We start from the raw sequence: 27,679 nt of genomic DNA, 5'->3' as shown, positions 1-27,679 counted from the left end.
TTCAATTGTTCTGAAATTTTTATCTTTTTCTATTCAATACATAATCTTGCTATCTAACAATTTTTTATCTCCCTCATACAACTTCTTTTTGGTGCATAAGTTTTTTTGTTATAGAGTGTAAATCAGGGGTTCTTCACCGGTTCATAAGCAAAGTATTTTCAAATATTAAATTCAAAAATTAAAACCCCAACATTCTGATTTTTTTCCCTAACACTTGTAAATTTATGTGATCTGATCTTTGTTCAAGAGTGGTGGGGGGGTAGTACAGTCAAAAGTCGTTAATCCGGGCTCGTCTGGACTTTGGCGATTCCGGATTATTGATTTTTCCGGATTATAGATCATCAGTTTAAATCTAGTAAGATGGCATGCAGAAATTATAAAATTAAAAATATGAAACCGTAATTTATGAAATAAAGAACAATTATGATATAAAGGTATCAAAATTTACAACAAAAAAAAAAAAAAAAAAAAAAAAAAAAAAGAAGCTTAATATTTTTTTGTTTACTTTATTAAACATTTCTTTCAATATAAGTTGCTTCGTTTTATGTGATAATACTTTCTCTTTAATTCTATAAACAGACATAATTTCTTGTTCAGTTACAAAGTTCTGCTGTTCAAGTCATATAATTGCTGTGTCGAGAATACCGACTAATTTGTCAATCAAAATTTTTTCGCTTTCAATAACTTCTGTGTCACTTTCTTCACTATCGTAAGCAAATTATAATGACGAGGAATTTGATTTAAATCATATCAAAGATGGAATGCATCGAGATGAAATACTACATTTAGTAAGGAATTATAAGCCAAATAAAATGAAAACATCTGCTTTGAAGATAAGGACAGTGCTGACAGATCAACTTCCAATTCATATCACGCTGCGGCGTTTCCCTCCCCCTCCCGCCGCAGCGTGAAATTGATAAACAGATTTTGGAATGGTTAGAGAAGAAAAGGATATGCCTTTATTAATTTTTTGCAGCAATTCCACTTTTTATTTAATGGACTTCGAAACATACTTTCGATTTGTAGATCCTTTACATATTAGTAAACATATATCGGAAATTCTATTTCACATAATTGAAAGTTCAAGCTTACTTTTATAAAATTGCTCTAACAGTCTGCAAAAAATAATAAGCCGGATCCAATTCAAAGATTAAGGAACAACGCAATCTGCAACATTAACTGAATTAGATAATTTTAGCTTATCTTAGCTTATACTGTCCGTTATACATTAAACGCGCATCACACATGCATATGCACAGCCGTAAAAGTCTTACACGCATGCGTCAGTAGCTTTGAGGTCCGGATTATGGGTGTCGGAATTAATGACTTTTGACTGTATTTTACATAACACACCATATACCATTCATTTCGAACTTGTGCTTTTTTTATATAAAGGTTATTTTTGGTTTTCTGCTTTTCGTGTGCACTATTGTATTGCTTAGTACATATAATTAGGAGTTAAGTGCATGCCATCTAATTCTTAAATTTATTTTACAATGTGTCTTATATTCAGATTCACTTTTGTATGCTATACAAATGGAATTATTTGTGTATAATTATAAATTTGTTTAAATTGTTTTGGTGAATGTTATAATTATTGGCATTAAATAAATTATAAACTGTTACATTAGATGTCATTCCCTTGTGTAATAAAAATTTTTAAAGAACTGATAAATATCTTTGCTCTTCTAGGTCCTGGCTTAGCCTTTATAGCATATCCTAAAGCAGTTACACAGATGCCAGTGGCTCCTTTATGGGCAATCTTGTTTTTCTTCATGATATTAATGTTGGGTTTGGATAGTCAGGTTTGTAACATTTTCCAAATAAAATATGTGAATATTTAGAAAGTGCTTTACATTTTGTAGAAAACTGGTTCAATTTCTTTTAACATCTGATTACTGTGAGAAACAAAATTTCATCTTGTTCATTTCATAATATTCAGTCTTATTTTTCATCTCTGTGTTCCAGGCAAAGCTTTTAACTGAAATTAAAATTTCTTGATGATTGTTAAATACCTTTATTATCTATTTTTATTATTATTGTAAGATGCAAAAATTCCTGAGAAACTTGTAAACTTGTAATTGTAAATAAATCATATGTATGGTCTTTCTGTCAACACCGCTCCTGTTCGGGAGTAAATCTTGAGTCTTAAACTAAATTTCATCCATTCTTATGACATAAACATTTATTACATTTTATTTTACAAGAAGGAACTTGAAACATTTGAGTGCTAATTACATTGCTGTCAAAATACAGTAATGAGTTGTAGTAAAAGACATTAAGTTAGCCCAGTGATATAAGCTCTCATTGCAGTCTTACTTTCAAAAGGTGACTGCTTCTAACTTATTTGAAAGTCAGGACTCCAGAAATAAAAACAGTAAAAAAATCATGAAGGTAGAATGGCTCATGCTCCCACCTTTGATTTCGAACATAAAGGGAAGCATTAATAAACTTATTACTGTAACTTCTTGTTTAGTTTGTTAAACTTAATAACTTTTATACTTTATAAGTAGACTCAACTAATAAGTATATCTCAAGAATTCAAAATTTTTATTATTACATTTTTAAACAGTTCAAATGACATTCAGCTAGCACAGTAACACGTGCATCAGAACAACGGAATCCCATAGCATGAACACCATTACAGTTAAAGTTATAGTTATTTACATTTGCAGTTATAGTTATTTTAAATATACATCACATCCCTTCCTCCAGTTTATAAACAATAATAAAAATAGTAAATAATATCAATACAAGTATATTCACAATATGACATACAATAAAAAAAGTTACATAAAAATGATATATGCAATATGTTACATTATTTTATTCCATGACAAAGTCTCTATATCTTGAAGGTTATCTAATCAACCGTTGACTTGTTGTTATTGTATTATTGGATAGCTTATTCTCTTGATTTCCTATATTAACAGGCACAGAAACATTCTCAGGGCTTCCATTTGAATTTTCCTCTTTTTATAATAATATATTATCATAATCATTATTAACTTTGCAAAGTCATTTTGAAAATTTTATACGGCGTCTGTTTCTTCGTAATATTCCCCCATTTGAATTTCTTACAATATAAGATCTAGGAGCTTTATTTTTTGAAATTATTTCACCTTTATCCCATTGCCCAGTTCTAAAGTTGAACAAGGTTATACTATCTCCAGGTTTTAACTCAGACAGTTTCTGTGCGGTTCTATCATAATAATATTTTTGCCTAGCTTGTGCACGAAATTTAGAATAAGGTTTGTTTATTTTAGTATTTAACAATTTATTACTGATAGGTAGTTTTGTCCTTAATCTTCTATTAAGAAAAAATTGTGCAGGAGACAATTTATTCCACTAATTGGGGTATTTCAATATTTCATTAAGCCTACACTTATATCTTGCACTTTTCTCATGATTTTTTTCGCTATTCCTACAGCTTTTTCAGCCAACCCATTACTTTGAGGATATCTGGGGCTACTAAATTTAAGTTCGAAATCCCAATCTTCAGCAAATTTCTTAAATCAGTAGCTATTACAGGGATTATTGTCGCAAATGACTTCATTTGCAATACCATACCTGGCAAAGATGCATTTTAACTTTATCATAATTTCATTTGTTGTCTTATCTTTTATGTTAGAAACCTCAATCCATTTAGAGTAATAATCGATAACTACTAAGTAATTTTGATTACCAAATTGCAAGATATCAAGGGCAATTTTTTCGAATGGTTTAGTTGGAATTTCATGTTGCATTATAGGTTCTTTTTGATTTCTATTTCTGAATTTTTCTCATATTTCACATTTGGAAACAAGCTGCTCAATTTCATTTGTCATACCTGGCCAGTAAAAAATTTCACAGGCTCTACTTTTACATTTCTCAATTCCAAAATGTGCTTCATGAATTAATTGCAACATATCTTTTCTCAAACCATAATGTACAACTAATTTTTCATTAATAAATAACAAATCGTCATTAATATAAAGGTCATTTTTAACTTTAAAATATGTTTTTACACTACTATCTTACTTTTTGTAACATTTAGGCCAACCGTCTGTAATATATTTCATAACTAATTGCAAACCTGGATCTGATTCGGTTTCTTTCCTAAATTGTACCACTCTTCTTTCACTCATAGGCAAATATTTTAAAATAATGTGAACAAGATTTAGCATTTCAGGATCATCACTAATAGTTTCATTCACATGATATGCTCATGACAAAGTGTCAGCAAAAAGCATTTGATTACCTGGAACATAATTTATTTCAAAATCATACTTTAGTAACTTAAGATCATCCTTTGCATTCTAGATGCAATTTTATGCAATGGTTTCTTAACAACTGCCATTAACGATTTATGATCACTTTGTACTGTGACTTTCCGTCCATAAACAAAATTGTGGTACTTTTCAAAAGAAAATACTATGGCCAATAGCTCTTTTTCGATCTGTGCATAGTTTTTTTCACTGTTAGTAGGTCTGCGATACACAAATGATACAGGCTTATCCTTTTGAATTAGACACGATCCTAGGCCATCCTTCGAACTATCACACTGTATAATTCGAACTATCACACTGTATTCTCATTACCACTGAAAACTTTTAAAATTGAAGCTTTGGTTAGCAGTTGTTTGATGTTGTTAAATGACTCTTCCTGAGTCTTTCCCCAATTAAATCCTACCTTTTCTTGAATGATTTCTCTTAAAGGAGCAGTAACTTTAGATACATTAGGTATGAATTTTGACAGGAAATTTAGCGTTCCTAACAACCTCCTTACTTCAGTTTTTGATTTTGGTGTTGGCAAATCAGTAATTGCTTTAATATGACTAGGATCGGCTTTTACACCTGACTCAGAAATAATCTGGCCTACATATTTGACTTCCGGTACCCTATATTGTAATTTATCAGGATTAAATTTTATATTTAGAGATCTAGCTTTTTCAAGAACCTTAGAGATAATTATATCATGAGTAATCTCATCAGATCCTGCAATTATGATATCATCAAAATAAACTTCCACACCCTCAGTATCACCAAATAATTTTTGGTTTCTTTTCTGAAATATTTTTTTGGTGGAGGATATTCCAAGTGGCATTTTATTAAATTTATATCTTCCATAAGGAGTATTAAATGTTCATAGGTCAGAACTAGCTTCATCTAATGGTACATGCCAAAATCCATCTTTTAAATCTACAACTGAAAGTACTTTTTTACCTTCTAACCTACTAATTATCTCATCTGGAGAAGGAATTTGATAGTGTTCCCTTTTAATTACTTTATTTAGATCTCTAGGATCCAAGCATAATCTCAGACTCCCATTAGGTTTTTCAACTATAACCAAACTTTGAACCCAATCAGTTGGTTTATTTATTTTCGATACTATCCCTTCTCTTTCAAGTTTATCTAAAGTATCTTTTAATTTAGGCTGTAAAGCCTGAGGAACACATCTTGGGGGGTGTATTACTGGTTCTGCAACATCTTTAAGGGTTATATGATATGGTTCGTCAGGAAATTGCCCTGTACCTGTAAATACATCTTTATACTGAGCAATTAAATCATTTTTATTAATGATATTGCACTTTAAGGAATCAATCCTTTCAATTAGCTTTAATGCAGAACAAGCTGTTAACCCTAATATAGGCTTAGATCTTACATCAAGAACATAAAACTGTAAAGGTACATTCTTAAGCCTTTCAGTTGAACAATTAATTACAAGAGTACCTTCTGGTTTTAACTTAAAATTACCATATGCAGTTAAGAACAAATCAGTTTCATTAAGCTTAGGCTTAAGTTTAACATTATTTAAAACGTACAAAGGCAAAATATTTACTTCTGCATCAGTATCTAACTTAAAATCAACCTTGAAAGACTTATTATTTACATACATTGTAATACTTTTCACCCATGTTTCACTTACCTTGTGAGTATCCTTATTTACTTCATCAATGGAATTTGTTAGATCTTTGATTGATTTTGCACTTATTTTAAATTTACTATGCCCGTTTACTGGTAGATTTATCATTACAGAGTCAACAAATACACTGTGTTCATTATATATACTAAGTTCATTATTTGGTATTTCAACCTCATAAATGTTCTTGGGACACCTCACGGCAAAATGGTTCTTTAGTTTGCATTTCGCACACGTCTTTCCGAAAGCTGGACAGTCCCGATATTTGTGCCTACTTCCGCACTTCTTGCAGTCATATTCTAGTGCTGATTGCTTCTGCTGCGATGACAATTTCGGTGGCACTGATATGGTTAGACTCCTATCCCCAATGCCTAATACAATACGGTCGCGAATCAATCCATTTTCTTGTTTTGCAAACTCACAAGTTGATGCTAAAGTCTTTAACTGAGTGACATAACATTCAACTATTTGTCCTTCTTGCTCGCTACACGAAAAGAATTTGTAACGTTTATATACGACATTCTGCCATGGTGAACAATAATCTTCAAAAGACTTCAAGACCTCTTCGTATTTCTCTTTATTCTCAGGTGGCTGAAATCGAAACGTGTTCTAAATTTCGAGTCCTTCAGTACCGAATAAATTCAAAAGGATTGCAGTTTTAGTCTTATCTCACTTAGCATCTTCTTCCGTTGCAAGTAAATAGTTTTCTAGCTCTTGCTTCCATTTTTTCCATTTTTCTTTAACATTTCCGACGGAAAATGTTAGCGGAGCAGGTGGTCTGATATCCATTTTGCTCCTGACACCATGTAACTTCTTGTTTAGTTTGTTAAATGTAATAACTTTTATACTTTAAAAGTAAACTCAACTAATGAGTATATCTCAAGAATTTAAAATTTTTATTATTACATTTTTAAACAGTTCACGTGACATTCAGCTAGCACAGTAACACGTGCATCACAACAAGAGAATCCCATAGCATGAATGCCATTACAGTTAAAGTTATAGTTAATTACAATTGCAGTCATAATTATATTAAATATACATCACAATTACAATAAATGAATTAAAAAGGGAAAATAAACAAAACAGTGAATTCATAAGTTCAATCTCTTTAGATTTTTAATGAGTCTGCCCTATCTAGTTAGATCTTGTAATGAAGTCTATCTTCTTGACAAAACGAGGATCAGTACTTGGGGATAGCTTCATATCATCGGGGCTTTGAAGCTGTTCAGGGAAGTATCTTAATTCAAGTAAAGCACATATATTCAGAAGTTGTCCCTTTCCTCAGTAGAAATTTCCAAAAGGTTATAGTCTTTGTACTGAAAATATCAAAATTCTGTTCCTTATCTTAATTTTAGCCATCCTAACCAATCCATCTTTACCAGGATATATATCCACTATTCTAACCAAAGGCCAATTTTGGTATTATGCCCTACCGGAACAATTATTTCCTACAGCATTTTTCTTGTTGTTCTTGGCCATTCCTTTAGAATGTTTTAATTGCCCTAGGTATTCAACTGTGAATTTGCTACATAGATCTTTCTTCAGTTTTAACAATTATCAGTCTTCTCAGTTTTACGTTTTCTAGGTTATTTAGATCAGAAAGACCAGTTTCAGTTAATTCAATTGTAAAAACGTGTAGGAGTCGAGGACACGAAGTCATCAGCATCTTCGGAAATAGTAATTAATGGTCTAGAAATATTCATTTTAAAATTTGTTTTGTGCAACCAATTAATCATTTCCACCAGCCACTTCACCATGGTTCAGCGGCAGAATTGAACTTCCATATTATATTCTTCACAAAAGCTTCATTACAGATTTTTGCATGTGTAGGATTAGCAAATAACTTTAAAAATCCATAAAAATTCATATGGTAATCACTGCATATAATGGAAGGTCTACCTCTTCTGGTAATAAATCTTCTTAATTTTTTCAAAAGTTCTTCTGATGACAGTGATGTTAATAATTTGAGGTGAACTGCTTTGTAAACTGCGTAAGTGCACAGCACAATCCAAATCCCATGTCTCAAATATGAGGGATGCCTGAAATTGACACCAGTAACCTTGAACGGAGCTATATCTCTAATTCAATCGTCTGGCAAAGCAGGGGATTCTGAATGAGCAGAATTCACAGTAAATCTTCTGCATCTAACACAGTGCAGTGTTTTTTCCTGATGGGTTTTCTACATCTAAGTGTCGAATACCTTTCCTTAGATTTATTCATCAATATTTGGGCACTACCGTGTTTCAACTTTTTATGTTTTTATGTGTCCATTGTACTAATATGTGAAAGATGTGACAATTTCCTAGTAGAATGTGGCAAATGGAAGTCTGTGCTTCTGAAGGCAAGAGACCTTATTCTTTGGAATTTTTTATCCACCATAGGATGCTGTCTCTGCAAACAACCTTCAATTAATTTAGGAAGCTTTCATCAAGACTATTACGGCATGCTTCAGTTCTTTGCTATTAAGCTATTTGTTATTTGCTGAGAGTTTTGAAAGTTGGAGATGCATCTGCATATTCACTCTGTAATTCTGAATAACTTCAAGTAAGAAAAATATCTTTAATAAAATTGTCATGCATTTTCTGTGTTCAAGGCAGAAACGGTTTATTTCTTTCTTTCTGAGTTAACGATTTGCATTTCAGGAGAGAATTTTTGCTTTGGGCATTCGGTGATGGGAGTTTTCAAAAACTCGGAACTTGTCCACCAGACAGATTTGAGTTGGCCATCACATTATGGGAGTTTGGCAGGATTCATTCTTCCTGGTACATACATACTTCCAGCTATCTGTACTGCTCAAAGATCTAATTTCATTGATATGATTCATAACAAATACTTCCAGGAAAGGGTAGCTTCTCAGTTAATAAAAAGCTAAAGGTTCAAACTAGTCAAAGTCTAAGTCAAAATGTAGCTAAAGGTTCAAACTACATTGAATTTAATCCCCAGCATTTTAAATAAGTTTTATTTGAACCAGTATAAGAAAAACTGAAGCCTTTTTTTAAAAAAAAAAAAAAAAATCCAGAACAAAGTGTTCATAGAATCTGTCCAGTAAAAAATTTGAGCTCTGTTGTCAGGAAAATCCTTTTTAAGAGAATTTCTCAGTGTAAATCCCATACAGCCATGGACCTTATAAGAGATAGACTAACCGAATGGGCGGGGTGTGCATCACGGACATGTCGGCAAGAAAGAGTAGGGACGATCTGGTTTACTTTAACGCTGAAACCTATGGCGTTTGTATCACATAACTCTTTTTAATTATTAAATGTGATACGTTGTATAGTGACGAGATTATGAAAGCCACAGCTTTTTCCAAATAGGATTTAACATCTAATTTAAGCACTTTTTTCTGCCTTTCGCGCATTTTTTTCACGCGTAATTTTTGTACAAACATCTTTTACTTTGATAAAACGGCAAAAACTCTAAGCACAAAATTTATGAACTTAATTTTGCGTACGAATAACGTAAAATTAAAAAAGATTGATAGTACATGAAGCTTTGAAACAAATAAACCAAATTAAACAAGATCTGATATATATATATATATATTTTTAAATTTTATGAGCATTTTCAGGCAGTGGTTTATAAAATTATTATAACATTAAAGACGATCATTTATTTGATCATATGATTATTGATTATTAACATCATATGATGATTATTTTAATAATTCATAATATTTGGAGCATAAACTTATCTCAGTGTAATGAAAATAAATAAATAAATAAAATCTGGAAGCGCTCAGATTTTATGTTATGCTCAAAGGGACGTTTTTTAATGCTTTGTGTGTTACCTCTATTTATTGAATATTATGTTCTTCGCACGTAAACAACAAAATTCAATTCAACAGCAGAGTATCACAAAATATTTGAAAACAGCATATCTTTAGAATTTCCGCGCTGAAGATAAAAATGTTATTTTCCGCACAGTGTTGCCATTGCTCGCTTTGAACTCGTTGAGTTTCTTAATCAACAATTCATTAAAGTTTTACAAAATATGAAATGGATTAAAACAAATTCGAAATTCGGCTGTTCGGGTGGAGGATTACGTTGATTAAAATTTGATGGCTCTAAATACCGTCGTTTTTTCACAATGCGAGAAACATACACGTATTCATGCAGACTATTTATTATGAAATTTCTTTAAATATAATACAAGACGATAGATAATATTTGGTGGTAACAATTTGCAAGGTAAAACGTACGTTTATAATGCAACAGAGTAAAATGCCGTTTTGAAACTAATAGCCTCTCTCGACTCCCACCCCTTTGGCCTAATAAATTGAATTCACAGCAAATAAAAAAATCTTATGTAGAATTAGGTTAAAATTTTAAAAAATAATAACTAGAAAATGTTAGCACAATCAATTATTACAGTTTACAATTTTGACATTGGAATAAATGTATAAAATTTATTAAGGTGTTAAAAGTGTTTATGACTATGATGTATTGTGAAATATAATTGAAATAAAACTCCTTTATATAAAATATGCTATAATATTCGCCTGTAATCTTAAAAAAGCAGCACAACTTAAAATTTTAAGCAAAAACTTTAAAAAATTCATTTTTAGGTATTTTAGTATTTTTTACTTATTTACACCAATAAAAAGCATAAAAATTATAAGAGAAAATTCTTTGTTTGAAATTTTCTATTCAGATTTAAAATATTATTTTCTAAAAGAAGTAGTTACAAATTTCCTTACAGGATAGGAAAAGCTAAAAAAATAGCCAGGTCTGAAAGCATGCAACAACTTTAAAATTATTTGGAACGTTAATTATGCTTAATAAATATGCTAAATTTTTAAAAGTCTATCTCAGTTTCAAAAATAAAAATATCTAAAAATTCTAATTTGTGAAATGAGGCGCTACACCCAACTTTTTCTTTACAATTACACCAACTGCAATAGCCAACCATTGTAAGTTTCTGCAAGTCGCCCCTACTCCTCCGGATGTGATCAAGGTGACAGCCGGGAATGCGTCAGAAGAGGGAGAAAAGCCATTTGGGTTAGTCTATTTCTTATAAGGTCCATGCATACAGCATGCTAGGGGCAAGTCTGAAAATCAAGACAGATTTCAAAAATGCTACACAAGTACAAGATTACATCAGTTGACATTTTGTGCCAAAATCATTTTCTTGTGTAGCATATATAGCTTGCATAAGCATGTTTTGACACACCTCAGAATACATGAAGTGAAAAATTAGTATTCAAATCAGAGTTACTCAATATTCGTCTAGGAATTCTGATATCTTGTAAAAACTTCAATTCTGTTTTTCATTTTAGGAATTTTTTCTCGAGATCACATTGTAGTCTGGTATCCTACAACAATTTTCTTTGCCAACATTCTTGTATTAAGATTTTTGAAATAAAAATCACAGGACCAACAAAATATATCAGTTTGAATATCTGACTAGCTAAATACAGAATAATTCTGTTGTTCAAAGGTACATGTCCATAATCACTAAATTTGGATCGCAAAACAGAGTATCCTCCAAAATATTCTAATTTAATCCCAGAACAGAGACCAGTTTCTTCTAGAACTCTTATCATATCTGGGTGCAGACCAAACTATGCGGCCATTAACCACTTGTACTAGGACTAAACTTCAAGGTTATGGTGCCATGCGCTACAATATAACAAGCGGTAAAGTGTCTCGTTAACGCTGCTCCACGTCTGCAAGTGCAATCTAGAGCTGTAGCTTAAGAAATAAACAATCTCGTTGTTAGGCAGCGTGTGCACCATGTTATTTTCATTTTTGCGATAAATTCCTATCAACGTGGTGTTCACGTCACTCATGGTTTGAGGCAAAAGCATCTCGACGTGTGTAGCACATCTTTTTAGCGTAAGTGGTTAAGATCAAAACACACTGAAAAAATAATCTCTTTTGATTCTTTAATAAACTTAATCACTTCTTCCAAATCACAACTTGCAATGTAGTTATCAGTGTGCACAGACTGTTAGAGTTTGGAAGCTGTCTTTTGAAATAATTGGGAGCATTACTTAAATGGTAATTCAGAGTAGCTTCTAAGAAGAATGGACTGTGGTTCACCTGCAAAACTAATCAGCGATGTCTAAAACTTTTCCTTTTATTAGGATCGCACCTCCTTCTAATATAGAAAATTGAGAAAGTGTCAATCTATTTCATTTATTCCTGCTTGCAAAAAAGCCTTCCTAATGTCTTCAACTACTCCATACTGGTTCAAATGAAATGTATTCAAAATGCTGGGGATTAATTTGATGTAGTTCAGGCCTTCGGCTAGAAAAGCATTAAGTGAGAAGCTACCCCTTCCCAGAAGCATCGAAAAGAGGTATAATTGTTGTCGTCAAAAGCTCGCTGAATACAGCTATATGTGGCAGGTAGTGACAACTTATCTTCTGTAACTTATCGAGTTTCTTTATTTTCTCAGTAAGGCATTCTTTAAAAAATTCATAATTTTCAGCAAAGCCTTTTTTTTTTTTTTTTTTTTTTTTAGAACATTCATAGTTGATTTCAGTCTTCTCTCGGTAGCAACCTTCTTATTTGACAGAATTTTGTGTCGTCCGATCCGTGGCAATGAGACAATGTATTGGCCATCATCATCTCTTTTTAGAGTCACGTCTTAGTCACCATCTCTTCTTAGAGTTTATAGATGCAACTTCAGGTCCTAATTGTGATTGCTTTTCATCAGGACCTCCGATTCTGAAGCTATCCATTTCCCACGGGTCTGCAATTTGTACATCTGGAACTAACATCAAAGTGACTACGAAGTTTTCAGTCTGCTCTGTGCATTCCTTTGTATGACCCAAAATCGTCCAACCTATGGCTGTTTTACAGTGGAAAGGCTTTTTAATTTAGCTGTCATTAGCTTACTGGTTATATCTTGCATATGAGAAGCTCTGTGGAGCCAAAACAATCTTCTAAATGCATCTCCATATCGTACAAATCACCTTTATGCAATTGTGCGACAAGAGGCATAATTTGACAAATTGTAACTTGTTATGAACATCAAACTTACAACAGTAGTTATCACTGACATTAGAGAGGTAAACTTTGTGAGCATTTTGCTCACAATTATTCATGCTTAAACTACCAAATAAACAGTGTTTCAATTTTTCATTTCTCATCAATAGCTGACCTTTTCTTCAGTGCTTTCTAACAAATTGGACTTTTGAAAGACGGACTCGATTATTACATGAATTTAAAACTTTTGTTGTAACCCTACAAAACAACAATGAGGTTTTGCAACAGAATACTTAGAGTTGAAAGAACATCAGCTAAGATCTCGTCTTGCTCGAAAGTAGCTTGGTCATTCCTAACACCGTGCGTATTTGGAGTTAATTCTTTATTGCTTCTGCAGAGAAGGGTATGGGGGATTTTCCACAAATCGTGCAGTTAAATTTAATGCTGCATAAACTAGAAATATGGTTCAATGTTAAGCATGTAAAGCAGCTTTCCCATTTTATAAGGCATTGCTTTCTTGTTCAAAAGCTAAATTTGCTACCTTTCTGCACTCTGCTCTGGGATTGGGCTTATCGCAGAATACACATTAATGTTCTCCACTCTGTTTACCCTAGGATGAAGTTCTATACACATTAGGGGATAGCTTTATTAGAAAAATATTTGGATTTATTTTGGAAAATTTTTATTTTATTTTCAAACTCAAAGCCGTTTATAGCCAGATTAATTCTCTCTTCCCACTGAATTTCATTACTTAAAAAATTACATCAATGTTTCTAAATTATTGAAAGTTTTATCTCCAGATCCAAGAGAGAGAGAATTTAAGTGCCTTTCCCATATGTGTAAAAGCTCAAATGATAAACTGGATTCAACTAAGGGGTACAACATAGAAATATACTTGTCTCTGGTAATGCTGAGTACTTACAGTGATCTTAATTGTGTCTCTAATCTATCATAAAGTTCTGCAATTTGTAGTTTATGTTCTTGAACTAAAGTATGAGTAACAATTCCATGACATGTGCTTCAACTCAAATGTCTTTTCTACCAAAATGGGTGTGTAAACATTCAACAGTCTGTGAATAGTTTTCAGCTTTAAGACACAATAACATGCCAAACAAATACTAATTCAGAAGTCGAACAACAAAAATCAGCGTTATGTTTTCAAAATTTTCACGGGACTAGTTTCGATTGTTTTACCGAACCACCATCCTCAGCTGCAAAAGGGTTTGCGGTTTTGCAGCGGAGGATGGTGGTTCAGTAAAACCATCAAAACTAGTCTTGTGAAAATTTTGAAAGTATAACGCTGATTTTTGTTGTTTGACTTTTGAATTAGTTTTCAGCTGTTGCAGAAAAGATTCCACCACTTCCCTCACTCTTGAATCTTTTTGAGTATATTGGAAGAGATACTAAAATTTTTCTACCTCCGGAATATTTACATCTTCATAAATCTTCTTAAATAATCCCCAAATGAAAGCCAATATTTTAACTTTAGTATATCATCAGACTTTAGTACTTCAGTCTTTAGCATACAAATTTCTTTTAGTTTTGCTCTCAATTTGTGTTTCATTCAAATCACTTGACAAATTGGTTTCATTTAAATAGTATAGTGGCTATATGGGGCAGTGCCTGATCATCAGTTGCCCACATGCAAATTAAAATTTGCTGCCCTTATTTACAGAAATACAGTACAAAGTCTCTAATCCAGACGTTTAATATCCGGAATGATCTATAATCTGCACCTCAAAGCTACAAACTTTATGTGTAAACGTATAATGCATTTACGCATATGCTTATGCATTTATGCATGCGCATATGTGTTTGCACATTCATGTTTAATGTATAACGGACGGTATAAGCGAGGCTAAAATTATCTAAGGCATTTCAGTTGATGTTGCAGATTGCGCCCCTCCTTAATCTTCTAATTGAATCCAGCTTATTATTTTTTGCAGACTGTTAGAGCAGTTTTATAAAAAGTAAGCTTGAACTTTCGATTATGTCAAAAAAAGTTTCAAATTGTGAAGATGCCAAAGGATCTACAAAGTGAAAGCATGTTTCGATGTCCATCAAACCAAAAGTGGAATATCTGCAAAAAATGGATAAAGTCTCAAAATTATATGCATATCCACCTCAAAATTATAGGAGGAGTATGACATTGGAAAGTCAACTGTATATGACATAAGCAAAAAAAAAGGGAACTTTTTTGAATATTTTGTGGATTCCGACACCCCACTTGCAATGACTAACAGAAAAAGGGTTCTAATTCAGAAGTCAAACAACAAAAATCAGCGTTAATTTACAAAATTTTAACAGGACTAGTTTCGATGGTTTTACCGAAACTAGTCCTGTGAAAATTTTGTAAATTAACGCTGATTTTTGTTGTTTGACTTCTGAATTATTTATTCGGCGTGTTATTGTGTCTAATTAAGAAAAAGGGTTCGTTATGCTAAAAGTGACGATCATGAAAAAGTGATGAATGTTTAATAAAGTAAACAAATAAATATTAAGCTTTTTTTAAAAATTTTGATACCCTTTAGATCATAATTGCTCTTTATTTCATAAATTACGATTTCATATTTTTAATTTTATAATTTCTGCATGCCATCTTATTAGATTTAAATTGATGATCTATAATCCGGAAAAACCCCTAACCCGGAATCGCCGAACTCCCGATGAGTCCACACTATGGACTTTGTACCGTATAATATGTTTGATAATCATTTTGGCTGCCTTTAAATTTAGTTGCCCGTGTGTTGTGCACCATCATGCCATTCCTACACTAGGATCAGCCCTAATATGGAGCGAAGTAGAGTGGTTCCATAAGTGGCTAGTACATCGCGCCACTGCACCACAGGTCCAGGATTCAATCTTCGGGATGGGCAAGGTTGACTGAGCCTTTCATTCCTTGAACGAGTCGATAAAATGATTACCAAGTTCGCTTGAGGACTAAATACCTGGGGTCCTGCGACAAGCTGATGACTTGCCCAGGGCATGTGCTGATGCACTCGGGGGGCCAAAGGTGAAGAAAGCAGATTTCTGAGCAATGCAGGCCATGGGGTCGTTACTGAGTTTGTTACCACCGAGGTTTTTTTTTTTAAAAAAAAGAGTGGTTTTATGTCACTATACTTGTCAGCACTTTCGATTTCATCACCCAACACTTTCTGAAAACGGTTCTTATTGGTCCACAACATGTTAAGAATTGCCTCTTCAAAGAATTAAATTGTAGAATATTTTCTTGCAGCTGTGCTAAAAAATCAATACAAGAATCAGGATCAGTGACTTTTAATTTTAAAAAAATCCTATGCCTTTTCTCCATATTTTGTAAAGGTACCTCAATATGAGCTGCATGATTTAATCAGCTGATCCATAATGTAAGACTTCCTTTTCAACAAATATTCTTTAATATAAAGTATACTAAATGAAAACACAATAGTATGAATTCAAACTAGATAATAAATACTATTCTTCTCCAACTTCATATTATTAAAAAAAAAAAAAAAAAAAAAAAAAAAAAAAAAAAAAAAAAAACTTTTGTTGTAGAAAATAAGACTATTCAGTATTATAAAACATTTCATCAGTATAGAACATATCTACTCAAAATGAAACACTGTTTGCTTAAAGATCCTTGTAAACACAGAATGTATTCCATTATTTATGCAATCAGTCAAAGAACATTAATAATTTAACTTTACAAACTTTAACACCATATAACATGGAATATTATTTTACTCATTTGTTAGAAGTTCATATGCACTCTTTCACTTCCAAACAACTTTGTTGGGACTAGCATTCCTGTTCGGATGCCATAAATGTCCCATCAGAAAATTCCAAAACTCTTTAATTATGATTAAATCTCAATTCACAACAGTCGTAGTTTCAAGGGGAGTGCTTCTACCTTAAAGAAAAGAATTTCTTCATATAATAAAAGAAAGAGTCTGTGTCGTTCATGCTGCGCGTAAGTTAATAGACCCACGCGTACGAAATTTGGTACATAGGTACATCTAAACAAGAGCCAGGGCACTTCGAAGTGATTTTTTCGAAATTCGAATTCGAATTTTTTTTATTATTTTATGTTTTGTGATGAAAACGTGTCATTTTGAGACATAATGGGCTATAGGAAAGCGATATTTTACTCTACACACTCCATTCTTACATCGTCATGAAACATAGGCACTTAGCTATTTTACGAACTTAAAATAAATTTCGTATTTCAATAAATCGATTAAATACGAATTTATTTAACAAAGTGAGCTTAACACCTTTTCAACGGGATTTTTTCTAAAAAAGTTTATTTTTCTTTGATTTTTGGACACATTAAACTTTCATCCTTCCGACTGCTTTTACAAAAAGAATTCTGGAAAAATGATAATATTTTGTATTTAAAAAAAAAAAAAATTAAAATGAAGCTTCCGAGTACACTTCTCACATCTTTAAAAATGTGATTTTGGCAACAATTTTCCTTTCTTATTGGTGTTGATAGATTTTTGATGAAAATGCATCATTTTGAATAGTGTCATTCTTTTAGAAATATGAGTTTGGCAACAATTTTTCATCATATTTCTTATGTTACTGTTTTTAAGATATTGGCATATTTCATTGTCATTTTTTATATATATACAATACATTTTTATTGATTTTTTTTTTGATAAAGTTGTTCTGCAGAGTAAAATTCTGCACGGAATTTTTTTGTTTTCTGAGTTTCTTTCATGTTATTTTTTGTTTATTTCACTGTTTGTAAGATATTAAAAAGTTTTGCATGGTTTTTTTTCTTCAGTGGAAACTTAGTTAATTTTTTTATATGTAATATTTAAAAAAATTTGTGTTTTTTTCCAGAAGTTTTCTGCAGAGTAAAATTCTGTGCAGTTTTAAATTTAACGTTTGGCATTTTTACGGTATAACCTTCAGGCATTTCTACGGCACATTTAAAATCCAGACGAAGGCTGGCAGCTATGCTGCTAGTATAAAATAAAATTCTAATAACGTTTTGGTGATCAAAAACCAAAAAGAAAAACAGGAAGTAGAATAGCCTGCCACCAAATGTCGAGAATGGCTCCCTTCTGAGTCAATATATGTTACTTGCTACCTACCCCTTGTTTCAGCTGTGGTATTTCGTTGAATCTTTTTTTTAGCAATGTTAATTTTTTCCTTGAAGACAGGGTAGTTAAAAAAATGTGTATTTGCTTCATATTTAGAAATATTTCATAAGTAAATTTGTAATTTGTAATTTTTTCTTTATAGAATATTGTCAAAATTGAAGAATATTTAATTAAAATAACCAGGAAAAGTACTGGGCAACTAAAAGCAATGTGCTAAATAAATTTATAATTCAAAGAAGAAGCAGAATCACTAAAAAGTTTTTTAGTTACCCAATATTTTTTCTGTTTTCTTACTTGAGTATTCTTCTTTTAATGTTGATTTTTCAAATATTTTATTAATATTTTGTCTGGTTTCTTACTCTAGTGTTTTTTTAATGTTTGTTTTTTAATAATTATTAATTTAAATAATTTTAATTCAAAATAATAGTATTAATTTTGCAAATCATTTTCACTAAGAAATTTTCCAGTAATTCTGGAATTATTGAGAACTTTAAGGCATGTAGATTAGAAAATTAAAGAGTCAATGTCTGCAGCCTATAAATTCTTCTTTGAAAACGTAATTGTAAACCTTTTAAGATTTGTAATTATTATGTTTTCTATTTCAGTTTGTTGCAATTGAAGGCTTTGTTACTGCAATTGTAGATATGTTTCCAAAATATCTGAGGGTTGGGTACAGAAGAGAGTACTTCATTGCTGCAACTTGTTTTGTGTCATTCCTTATCGGTCTATCAATGGTGACTAATGTAAGTGCCTTTACACCTATAATTATGACTTAATTTTTGAATATGTATTTTATTTACCATGTGCAGTGAATTCAGATGAACAAAAAATTCAAACTTGAAAATGCTAATGCACAGTAACCTAATCATCAAGAGCTGCCATTGGTTTCCAACTGTACGGTGTATTTACTGCTGTAGTTTAAACTTTTACATACTGTGAATAGGCAGTGATGGATCTGATATTTCTGCAAGCGGAATTTGAAATTCCAAATTTTCTTAGTGGCCAAAATTGCAATGCATTAGTAGTTTAGCACCAGATTTGCGTTATGGCAATGAAAAGAGCCTGAAAATCACTAAAAGTGGAAGTTTTTTTTTTTCCCCCCTACATGTGTAATGTAAAACAAGCTTATTTGTAAGATAAGCTAATTTGATAATTCCTTCACAAAGCATCCTTCTCTAGGCAAATATCTTTTGCGTGCTTTATCATAATTAACATTACCAAAATAATTTTCTTATCATTTTATCCAGAATTTATCAGTTGCTGACTTTATTTTCAATGAAATTAGCTTATGCAAAAGAGTTGAGAGGTGGATTCTCAGCTTCCAGTAAAGTTTATGAATTAAGGCATAAATTTTTAGTTTGTTTTGATAAAAATCTAGCTTAAGTTCTGTTATCAGCCGATAGATGGCGTTATGGAAAATTCTTATGTATTTTTTGTTGTGTATAATTATTACGTATTATTTTACTGTGATTAATGAATTTGTGTTGTTCCAATTTAAAAATTAATGTATAATATTTAATATTGTTAAACTTTACGGCAAAGCTCTTAACTTTCGCAGAATATGTGTTACAGTTAAAAGGGTGCGGGTGTATTTCCGTTTTTCATGAGTCTGCTTCTTTTGGAGGTGAGGGGTCATACTGCCCAGCTGCAGTTTCCTCTTTTCGCGGGAGTTGAAAATACGTGTTTTGCTCGTTCAGAGGCGAATAGTTCTAAGGGGGCGGCAATTTTTTTGACAGAGTTATAGGTTGGAAACAATTTTCTGTTGCTTGGCAAAAAAAAAGGTCTGTCATCTAGTTGAAAGTTCTGAATTTCTGAGAATTTTAGAGGCTATTTATTACCTTTTTTCTAGTTGGCTAGAGGGAGTCCAAGTTTCCTTAAGATTGATTAAATTTTTAATTTTAGTTTTGTTTGAGCCAATAGTGGTTTTCAGGCGTTTCTTGGTGAGTGTCAACCGAGTTTTCTTAAGCCATTGCGCGGGAGGCAGGAGAAATTTTTTGGACTGAAAAAGAGATTTTGTTTAGCAGATTTTTCAGAGCTTAAGCGGGTTAGATTCCTTGACAGCGGCTCTTGGGGGCTGCCCGCAGTCAGTGAGGTGCTGAGGTGGCGACTCTTCGAGCTGTCGACCGTGGTATACAGTTGAAGCTGTTTATCTCCGAGATTCTGGTGATGGAAACCCGTCTGAGATAGTGCGGGTGCTCGTCGTGTTGGGCGCTGGCGATTCCTGTCCTGCGGCCTATTATTTTTGTTTTCGTCACTGATATTTTTATTGTTCAGTTGAGTCTGAACTGCTTGTGCTTGAGTTCTTGTTTTGCTTTGGTAAATATGGAAAAATAGGGAAGTCATCATCTCCTTTTGTTATCTTCAGAGGGTCTTCGAAATAAAAGGGAAGACTGATTGTTATTATTATTATTATTATTATTATTATTATTTTGAGTTAAATGCTGCTGGACCGAGTAGTGCGGGTGCTACGAGAAAATTCTCGTTATGCTGTGAACACACATCAGTATCAGTTTTCCGGACATCAAGGATTCTTGTCTGTTATGTTTTCAACGTTTCGTGACTGGATCCGGGCAGCCCCCTGAGTCTCTCAGATGTGGGACGCGGATTTCGTGAGTGACTTTATGTTTTCATTGGTGCTTTCTTTTGATAATTAACCTTTATAAATTTGGAAATGTCTCATACTAAAGCTAGAGCTGTCATGTTTAAGTAGATGATAATTGAATATTTATTGTTACAAGTGTCTAGTTTTTTTTTTTTTTTTTTTTTTTTTTTTGTCACGCCACCAAGTATTCAGTTTAAAAGTTAAAATTTAATTAATTTTTTCTAAGTAACAATATTGTTATATCAATATCACATAATATAATTTCATATATATTATTTACTACTGAACATCATTTCTGTGTAATTACTATTATTAATGTTCATACCAGATTATGTGGTAGGTAAATGTATGTATATGGGTAACATAACAAAAACATTTCAACCAATATTGTATCAATCACATAACACAGGAGTTTGAGTAGTTATCATAGTGTAATATATTAAAAAAAAAAAAAAAAAAAAAAAAAAAAAAAAAAAAAAAAAAACTTAATTTTGGGAAGTTGCATTGTGTGACATAATGTCGGGCAATAACCCGTTCAAAAGCTATGGTCCAGTGCAAAGTCAAAGGCTAAGTATGTAAAATCAATCTAATGTTTATTAAGGAGGTAATAGTAGGAATATAGTTACATTTTAAAAATAGTGGCGACTGGTCAGTCTTATATCTGAAGAAACAACTGAAGTTACATACCTTTACAAATTTAACAATTCACCTTTTTTGTTTGGGAGGCATCAAACATAATTTTGGGTACTTGATACAGGCAAAAAACTCAGATGGACACTGTCACGACGCAGGTAATAACAATTAACGTTTGGTAGATACTTCTGTAAAGGAAGAAAAACAATATGAGAATTAATAGTGTGCAACCCTTTCAGAGGCTAGGCTTTCCACCCCACAGCCACTTCCAACCGGTAGGACTCCGGTCTTCCCCAAAACACCGGCCATACTGAAGTCAGTCAAACTCATGAATTCTTGATTCAATATGCCTTCCTTCTGTGTAAGGTAGTCTAGTCGTTCATCTGACCAGGAACTCCCGACTGCTGGTCTCCGCTCTGCATCTTAGAAGTCATCTCGTTTCTTTTCTTCGAGAAAGTCTCCTTGGCTCAATCGGAAAGAAAAGCATGTAACTGAAAATTTTTTCCTCCTGTCTCCCTTGCTACGGCTTAAGAAAACTCAGTTGACACTCACTAAGAAACGCCTCAAAACCACTATTGGCTCAAACAACACTAAAATTTAAAATTTAACCAATCTTAAACTTGTTCCTAGCCGTCCTGAGATAAATAACGGAGATTAAAGATAACAATTATGTATACTAGAGATGTCTATTTGTATAAATCTAGTGTTTTTTAAATTTTATTTTAAGTGAATAATTAAATATATTTAAATCATTAATTCATCAGAAGTTATAAACATTTTAATAACTTTTCTGTACAATATTATTCCTGTAAAAGCACAATTAAAACATAACATAGTTGGCTATTCTTACATATTTATTATCTGATTATTTTCAGAACTATTTATTAAACTCTGTACACAATGCATCAAACTCTACATAATGCATGAAAAGAGATTATGCATCAAAAAACGTAATTTAAGCCTCTTTTGTGGTTTTGTTAAGTTCACAGAAGTTTTAAGTAGTCTAGGCTTTCTGAAAAGTTTAAGAATTATAAAATATAAGAATTATAAAAATGGTAATTAAGTCCAATATGAAATATTATATTAAAGCTGTATAAAATTAAAAAAGCAAATGATGAATTTATAAACACCACAGAGAACATAATTAAATACATTCTGGACTCCCACTTCCTACAGTATAGTGATGTAGGTGAAAATAAGCCCAAAGAGATAAAGGGGAAGTGAATAGAATTCTAAACACAGAGAATGATTGCAATGTCATTTACTTTTTGCATTGCACATTGAAGGAAATAAATAACATTGTGTAAAAAGAGGGAAAGTTTCAGGAGTAGATGAACTCTCCATATAGACAGTGGAAGAATCTAATATGACAAATGGAGAAATCTTTAAAAATAGTTGAAAATATGTTTAAAGAGAGGCTGCTTCCACAGGGCATAAAATCTGCAAACTTGATCCTGTTTCTCAATGAAGGAAAAGACGGAACATATACAAGTGCCTTCTTCCCCATTTATCTGGCAAAGAGATTCTGATATTTTCTGACAAAAAACATCTTAAACATGAAACAGTTAAAGGTCACCCTAGAAAGTAATATAAATATGGTAAATACAAGAGAATATGATTCACACACCTTTGTAATTTCCCTAGATATAGCTTTGGCCTGTATAATCTTTTGGTAGCCAATGCTCCGACGAGACTAAAAATAAAATGTCCCAAAAATCTTTTTAAAATACTAAAGAGTTTTCTAAACTCAATCCAATATAAAAGAGATGAGGTACATATAATGCACAAATATTGTGAAAGAATCTCTCAGGACTGGAATCCAGGATCCATTCTGTAGAATGTATCAGCAGATACAGTACAAAGTCCAAAGTCTGGACTCGTCGGAACTTCGGCGATTCTGGATTTGGGATTTTTCCGAATAATAACTAGATCATCAGTTTAAATTTAGTAAGAGGCATGTAGAAATTATAAAATTAAAAATATGAAATAGTGACTTATGAAATAATGAAGTATTTATGATCTAAAGGGTATCAAAATTTACAAAAAAAAGCTTAACATTTATTTGTTTGCCTTATTAAACATTTCTTTCAATGTAAGTTGTTTTAAGTTACTTCGTTTTTTTGCTAATACTTTCTCTTTAATTCTGTAGATACAGAGATAATCTCTTGTTTAGTTACGTTGTTGAAGTCCTGTAACTGTTGTTTTGAGAATTCCGACTAACTTTTCAATCGAAATTTTCTCATTTTCAGTAACTTCTCTGTAACTTTCCTTACTATCGATAGCAGTATTTTCTGAAAATTTTATTTGATATTATATAAATGGAAATGTCATTTTCTTAATGTCTTATGAAGGAAGATATCGATGCAGAAATGAAGTTCTGGGACTAACAGTTGAATAAAGTATCTGTTAATTAAGACACAATAACATGCTGAATAAGTACTAATTCAGAAGTCAAACAACAAAAATCAGCGTTAATTTTCAAAATTTTCACAGGACTAGTTTCGATGGTTTTACCAAACCACCATCATCAGCTGCAAAACTGCAAGAAAAACTGCCATTGCGTTTTTGCAGCTGAGGATGGTGGTTCGGTAAAACCATCAAAACTAGTCCTGTGAAAATTTTGAAATTTAATGCTGATTTTTGTTGTTTGACTTCTGAATTAGTAAAGTATCTGTTTTCAAATGTTTGACCTTGAAAACTAACTATGAGAACATTTTGTGATGTAGTATTCTACAATGCATGGAATTGATTACACTTCATAAAGAAGTAAAAAAAAAAGTCTCATTAACCATGTAATGATATTTTGATATCTGATAGCAAGTGTATTGTTGCACATGGAATCTGATCTTTAAAACTTGACTCATTTGGATGAAAAGTATTTCTACATTCAGAAAATGTATGAAAATATACAGTCAAAAGTCGTTAATCCTGACTCATCGGGACTTCGGCGATTCCGGATTATCGGTTTTTCCGGATTATGGATCATCAGTTTAAATCTGGTAAGATGGCATGCAGAAATTATAAAATTAAAATTATGAAATAAAGAACAATTATGATCTAAAGGGTATCAAAATTTACAAAAAAAAAAAAGCTTAATATTTATTTGTTTACTTCATTAAACATTTCTTTCAATGTAATTTGTTAAGGTTGCTTCATTTTTTATGTGATAATACATTCTCTTTAATTCTATAAACAGACATAATTTCTTGTTCAGTTACAAAGTTCCGCTGTTCAAGTCCTATAATTGCTGTGTCTACCGACTAATTCGTCAATCAAAATTTTTTCGTTTTCAATAACCTCTGTTACTTTCTTCGCTATAGGAAGTGAATAATAATGATGAGGAATTTGATTTAAATCATATCAAAGACGGAGTACATCGAGATGAAATACTACATTTAGTAAGGTATTATAAGCCAAATAAAATAAAAACATCTGCCCTGAAGATAAGGTTAGTGCGGACAGTTCAACTTCCAATTCATTGCGCGCCGCCGCGTTAAAGATAAACAAAGTTTAGATAAACGTTAAAGTTTAGATAAACAAAGGATATGCCTTTATCTATTTTTTGTAGCAATTCCACTTTTTTTTAATGAACTTCGAAACATACTTTCGCTTTGTAGATCCTTTACATATTAATAAATATATATCAGAAATTCTATTTGACATAATTGAAAGTTCAAGCTTACTTTTATAAAATTGCTCTAACAGTCTGCAAAAAATAATAAGCCGGATCCAATTCGAAGATTAAGGAACAACGCAATCTGCAACATTAACTGAAATAGATAATTAGATAATTTTAGCTTAGCTTATACTGTCCGTTATACATTAAACATGCACTCATAAACGTATTTTGTGCACGTGCACAAGCATATTCGCAGCCATAAAGGTCTTACGCGTATGCGTCAATGCAACGCATGCACAGAAAGTTTGAAACTTTGAGGTCCGGATTATAGATCATTCCGGATTATGGGTGTCCGAATTAACGACTTTTGACTTTACTATCAAAATACAATAATAGAGATTCACTAATGTTAGCATGAATGAACACAAATAATTTCACTGGTCAATTTTTTTTGTTTGTTTGTTTGTTTTTTGAGTAGCCAGTAAGAAGTTCTAGATTTAAGATCTCTTCAGGTGAAATAGGTGATTATAAGTCTGGTAAAAATTGATTGGCTTCAGGCATGTCGTAAGTAATGCTTTTCTTAATGAAAAGAAAATTATTTAGCATGTTATTATTACAGTCAAAAGTCGTTAATTCGGACACCCATAATCCGGACCTTAAAGCTGCAAACTTTCTGCGCATGCGTCACGTTGACACATTTGCCTAAGACCTTTACGGCTGCGAATATGCGTGTGCACACGCCCAAAATACGTTTACGCATGCGCGTTTAATGTATAACGGACGGTATAAGCTAAGCTAAAATTATCTAATTCAGTTAATGTTACAGATTGCATTGTTCCTTAATCTTCGAATTGGATTCGGCTTATTATTTTTTGCAGACTGTTAGAAGCTTGAACTTTCGATTATGTCAAATAGAATTTCCGATATATATTTACTAATATGTAAAGGATCTACAAAGCGAAAGTATGTTAAGTCCATTAAACAAAAAGTGGAATTGCTGCAAAAAATGGATAAAGGCATATCCTTTGTTTATCTAACCATTCCAAAATCTGTTTATCAATTTCGCGCTGCTCTGCGGCGGGGGGACGCCGCGGCGCGCTATAAATTGGAAGTTGATCTGTCAGCACTATCCTTATCTTCAGAGCAGATGTTTTTATTTTATTTGGCTTATAATTCCTTACTAAATGTAGTATTTCATCTCGATGTACTCCATCTGTGATATGATTTAAATCAAATTTCTCATCATTATAATTTGCTTCCGATAGCGAAAAAAGTAAAGTAAACAAATAAATATTAAGCTTTTTTTTTGTAAATTTTGATACCCTTTAGATCATAATTGTTCTTTATTTCATAAATTAGGGTTCATATTTTTAATTTTATAATTTCTCCATGCCATCTTACCAGATTTAAATTGATGATCTATAATCCGGAATCGCCGAAGTCCTGACGAGTCCGGATGAACGACTTTTGACTGTATTATGTTGTAGTTATGTTAAATTATTTTGTTCAAAAAATTTTTACAGTAATTTAAGAATGAAATGAAATTGTGGATAATATTTTGGAAACATAAAAGGTCAGTACTAAAACAAAGTAGTTAATATTCTTAAATTTATATCAGATGTCTCTTGAATAGTAATTTATTTTATATAGGGAAGTGGTGATCTCGGTTCTTTTATAAATTTAAATCCCTGAATGTACATTAAGTGTATTTTTAAAATGGTGTCAAGAAAATGTGTGTGGAGGTGTCATCTACACACACACACACACACAAAAAGGGGGGATGGGAGCCAGTACTACATATCCTGTTCTAATCCGCCAATTGATGAAATTCAGCTTTAGTTTTTCATGGCTCATAAGTGTGACTTGTATTATGTGTAAAAATAGCATTGTTCTAATATATGCATTATGACCCAAGACCGGACTTTTTCTGAAATAACATGCCAATTTTTATTAATATATTTCAATTCTGCGATTCTAATTATGTTTTTCAATTTAAAACAGTGATTTGGAAATTTATATTGGGGCAAACTTCTCAGTTTACAACAACCTATTTCACTTTACATCACATCTGGCATATCTGTTAGGCCGATGTACACTGGTAATTTTCAAAAGTTGTATTCCTTGCTTTTCAAAAGTTGTATTCCCTGCTGTTGCATAGAATAGCTACATAAAGTTTATCTTTTTAACTCCATGTGCAGCAAACATATGGGCCAGTATTGTATAGAAAGCCCTTAACTATGTTATTTGTCCATATATACAAACACCACTAGCATAATTTTGCCGAATCTAATTTTATCTGTACTATCTAAATTCTATACTAATTAATTTATCTCATGTTTTTCTGTTGAGCTGAATTCCTTTCCAGTGTAAGTCTGTCTTTTTAGCCAAAGTGGCGTTAGCCTGAAAGGGCTATTATTCTCAAAGCAAAACTTTGTGTTGAATCATTTAAATGAAGTGTATCACTTTTCAAACTGTTGCCGAAGAATCATAATGAATATATATGTTTCTCGCATTGTGAAAAAACAACGGTACCAAGAGCCATCCACTTTTGAATAACAGATTCTTCCACCTGAATATGGGAACTTGGAAACCCGAATTTGGAATTTATTGTATTGTCTATTTCATATTTTGTAAGACTTCAATGAATGTTTTGATTAACAAACTCAATGATTTCAAAGCGTACAATGGCAACATTGTAAGGGGGGGAAACATTTTTATCTCCACCAGTCTGAGATTCTGTATTGGAAATTCTAAAGATATGCTGTTTTTAAATATTTTTAGCCCAAATGCTCACAGAACGTGTATATGTGTGTAAATGAAAATAATGCCTCTTTGGGTATAATATAAAATCTGAAAGCTTTCAGATTTAGTTTTTTTAATGAAATTATCTTACTGTGGT

General features: G+C 32.0%; 1 protein-coding gene across 2 annotated transcripts in view; it reads left to right on the top strand.

Annotated features, from left to right (window-relative positions):
* LOC118189107 (sodium- and chloride-dependent taurine transporter-like) overlaps window positions 1-27,679 on the top strand; it is a 256,046-nt gene that overhangs the window by 176,226 nt on the left and 52,141 nt on the right. For both annotated transcript variants that reach the window (XM_035359655.2, XM_035359656.2), the window contains exons 8-9: window positions 1,693-1,805; window positions 18,532-18,669. In XM_035359655.2, the coding sequence (XP_035215546.1) occupies window positions 1,693-1,805; window positions 18,532-18,669 (251 nt within the window). The remainder of the gene's footprint in view (window positions 1-1,692; window positions 1,806-18,531; window positions 18,670-27,679) is intronic.

This window comes from Stegodyphus dumicola, chromosome 8, assembly GCF_044657685.1.
Source record: "Stegodyphus dumicola isolate Sdum_Otavi_A_Nest chromosome 8, ASM4465768v1".
Taxonomy (NCBI): domain Eukaryota; kingdom Metazoa; phylum Arthropoda; class Arachnida; order Araneae; family Eresidae; genus Stegodyphus; species Stegodyphus dumicola.
Note: the sequence above shows the minus strand (reverse complement) of the source record. Positions and strands in the feature narration are given on the sequence as shown.